Below are 2,500 nucleotides of genomic sequence, written 5' to 3' on the forward strand. Positions count from 1 at the left end.
ATAAAAAATCTGAAACAAATAATTTAAAGTGAATAAGTAGTATTGGTTTGTGTAGTACATATGCTCCTCATATTCTAGCAGACTAAATTAAAGTAATGCAAGATGAACAAATTACCTTAAAAAGGCAATATATACATGTACAAAGGATTTAATTTTTTCATGCTTAAGAAATAACAGTAATAAATCAAATTATGCTAGTTAATTTCATATTGGTGATTTGTTTATATATATTTTTAATTAATGAACTATTTATTGGAATGATTTTTAAAAACTTCATAATGTGACCATTATGAGCAAAGTGTATTTTTATATTTTGGTTCTCTTCCTTCTCCATCCGTTTCTATATATGCCTGGGCCTAGAAGTAAACAAACTATCAGTGGATTGACAGAATCACCCAGTATCGGCTAATCTTAAAGTTTTCGCTGCCAAATGTTTGAGGTTATTGCTATTGAAACATTTGTGATCAATAAGTTTCTGCTCGTTAGACCTCGTTAACTAATATGACATCCACTGATTTTTTGTTTGTGTTCTAGGAGGAGTGGGAGTGTTGACGTGCCTGTCAGTTTATACATCAGTTAAGGAGACGCAGCCCTGGACAATCTGCCTTCTGCCGAGGAAGAACTATCAGTGATTAAGGCCTCCTGAACAAGAACACACTATATGTTTTAGTTGCATTTCTCTTCTGTGAACTTTGAAACTGCATCAGTAAAATGGGCAATGTTATTCTTATTACCCTTCTTGGAATACTTCTAAGGTGGTGTGTGTCACTATATCCCTACTCCGGAGCAGGGAAACCCCCCATGTTTGGAGATTATGAAGCTCAGCGCCATTGGCAAGAACTGACAGTGAATTTACCTTTGAAGGATTGGTATGTGAATACCACTGATAATGATCTACTCTACTGGGGCCTGGATTATCCCCCTCTTACTGCTTACCATAGTTATCTCTGCGGCATTGTAGCCAAGACCTTGAATCCGGAGTTTGTTGAACTGCATACATCACGTGGATATGAAAGTTATGAACATAAATTGTTCATGAGATGCACGGTGTTTGTTATAGATCTCCTGATATACATACCAGCAGCTTATCTCTTTATGTGTGCTGCATCTCGACCAAGGGGCAGAAGTGGAAAGCTAGAGTACATGGCCTTGATTCTCTATCCTGGTTTGTATTTGATAGATTATGGTCACTTTCAGTATAACAATGCTTCACTAGGAATATTTGTGGGTGCTGTTGCTGCTCTCATGAAGGGATATGACTGCATTGGGTCCGTTTTATTTTCTTTGGCTTTAAACTACAAGCAGATGGAGTTGTATCATGCACTTCCAATTTTTTTCTATTTATTGGGTTTATGCTTCAAACAAGGTGGCATTTTGGGATTTTTCTACAAGATAACGAAGATTGGTTTATCTGTGATCGTAACCTTTGCCCTTATTTGGTCTCCCTTTCTCAGGGATCCTCAAGTATTCTTGCAAGTACTAAACCGCCTCTTTCCAATTAACAGAGGTCTCTTTGAGGATAAAGTGGCCAGTGTTTGGTGTAGTTTATCTACCCTTATTAAACTGAAAAATCTTGTGAGCAATACTAACATGGCATTGATATGTTTACTGTCCACAGTAGTTTGTATGATTCCCTCGAGCTTACACCTCTTCATTAATCCCACTCAGAAGAATCTTCATTATGGACTTTTTAACGCATCTCTAGTGTTTTTCCTCCTAAGTTATCACGTGCACGAAAAGAGTATTTTGTTAGCAGCGATTCCAGCTTGTTTCTTGTATGGCGAGGAAAGCTTTATGGTCACCTGGTTCTTCATTGTATCAGTTATCAGTATGTTGCCCCTTCTGGTGAAGGATGGTCTGACTATCCCAACACTTGCATTAACCGTTCTAGTTTATGTTATGTACTCAATCAACAAACGATCAGAGGGCCAGGCAAGACCCAGATACAGTGAGTTTTGGCGTTGGATCAACAGGAGCTTCTACCTCTCGTTGGTCGGATTTTCCTTTTTAACGGTAGTGTCCTTGACTGTGACACCACCTCCGAGATTGCCAGACCTCTTCCCAGTTTTGCTCTCTATTGTATCTTGCATGCATTACTGCTTCTTCACTTGTTATTTTCACTATCGCCAGTTCACAACTAGGTATGACAGACAACAAGTGAAAGGTAAAAGGCATTAAAATGCAACAACAGGAAGTTTTCAATAATGCTGGACCAATTTATATTATAAGCATGTGAAAGCAAATGGGTATTGATGTTGGTATACAACATTTTGCAATATATTGAACTTTGCAGGACCAATTATTGTAACCCGTACACAATTCATACAACTTTTATTTCTAATGTAGGTTAAAGTTAGGCTATGTTGGTTACAGATCCCCAGATGTTGCATTATTTTGATAAGTACATATATATATATAGTTATATAAAATAGTTACATGTTACTTATTGACTTCATTATAAAAGTACAAGACTGAAATGATGTGATAATACATACTGTTA

At 37.0% G+C, this 2,500-nt stretch overlaps 2 protein-coding genes across 4 annotated transcripts in view; both read left to right on the forward strand.

Annotated features, from left to right (window-relative positions):
* The window catches only part of LOC147469671 (bolA-like protein 2), a 12,556-nt gene that overhangs the window by 2,057 nt on the left and 7,999 nt on the right, over positions 1-2,500 (forward strand). The window lies entirely within an intron of this gene.
* The window catches only part of gny (ALG6 alpha-1,3-glucosyltransferase garnysstan), a 5,445-nt gene that overhangs the window by 2,056 nt on the left and 889 nt on the right, over positions 1-2,500 (forward strand). For all 3 annotated transcript variants that reach the window (XM_086548329.1, XM_086548328.1, XM_086548330.1), the window contains one exon: positions 535-2,500. This exon is cut by the window's right edge and continues 889 nt beyond it. In XM_086548329.1, coding sequence (XP_086404455.1) covers positions 712-2,178 — 1,467 coding nt within the window. In that variant the 5' untranslated portion in view covers positions 535-711 and the 3' untranslated portion in view covers positions 2,179-2,500. The remainder of the gene's footprint in view (positions 1-534) is intronic.

Source organism: Penaeus japonicus, unplaced genomic scaffold (assembly GCF_977035675.1).
Source record: "Penaeus japonicus unplaced genomic scaffold, GWHDUDI00000001_assembly GWHDUDI00000020, whole genome shotgun sequence".
NCBI lineage: Eukaryota > Metazoa > Arthropoda > Malacostraca > Decapoda > Penaeidae > Penaeus > Penaeus japonicus.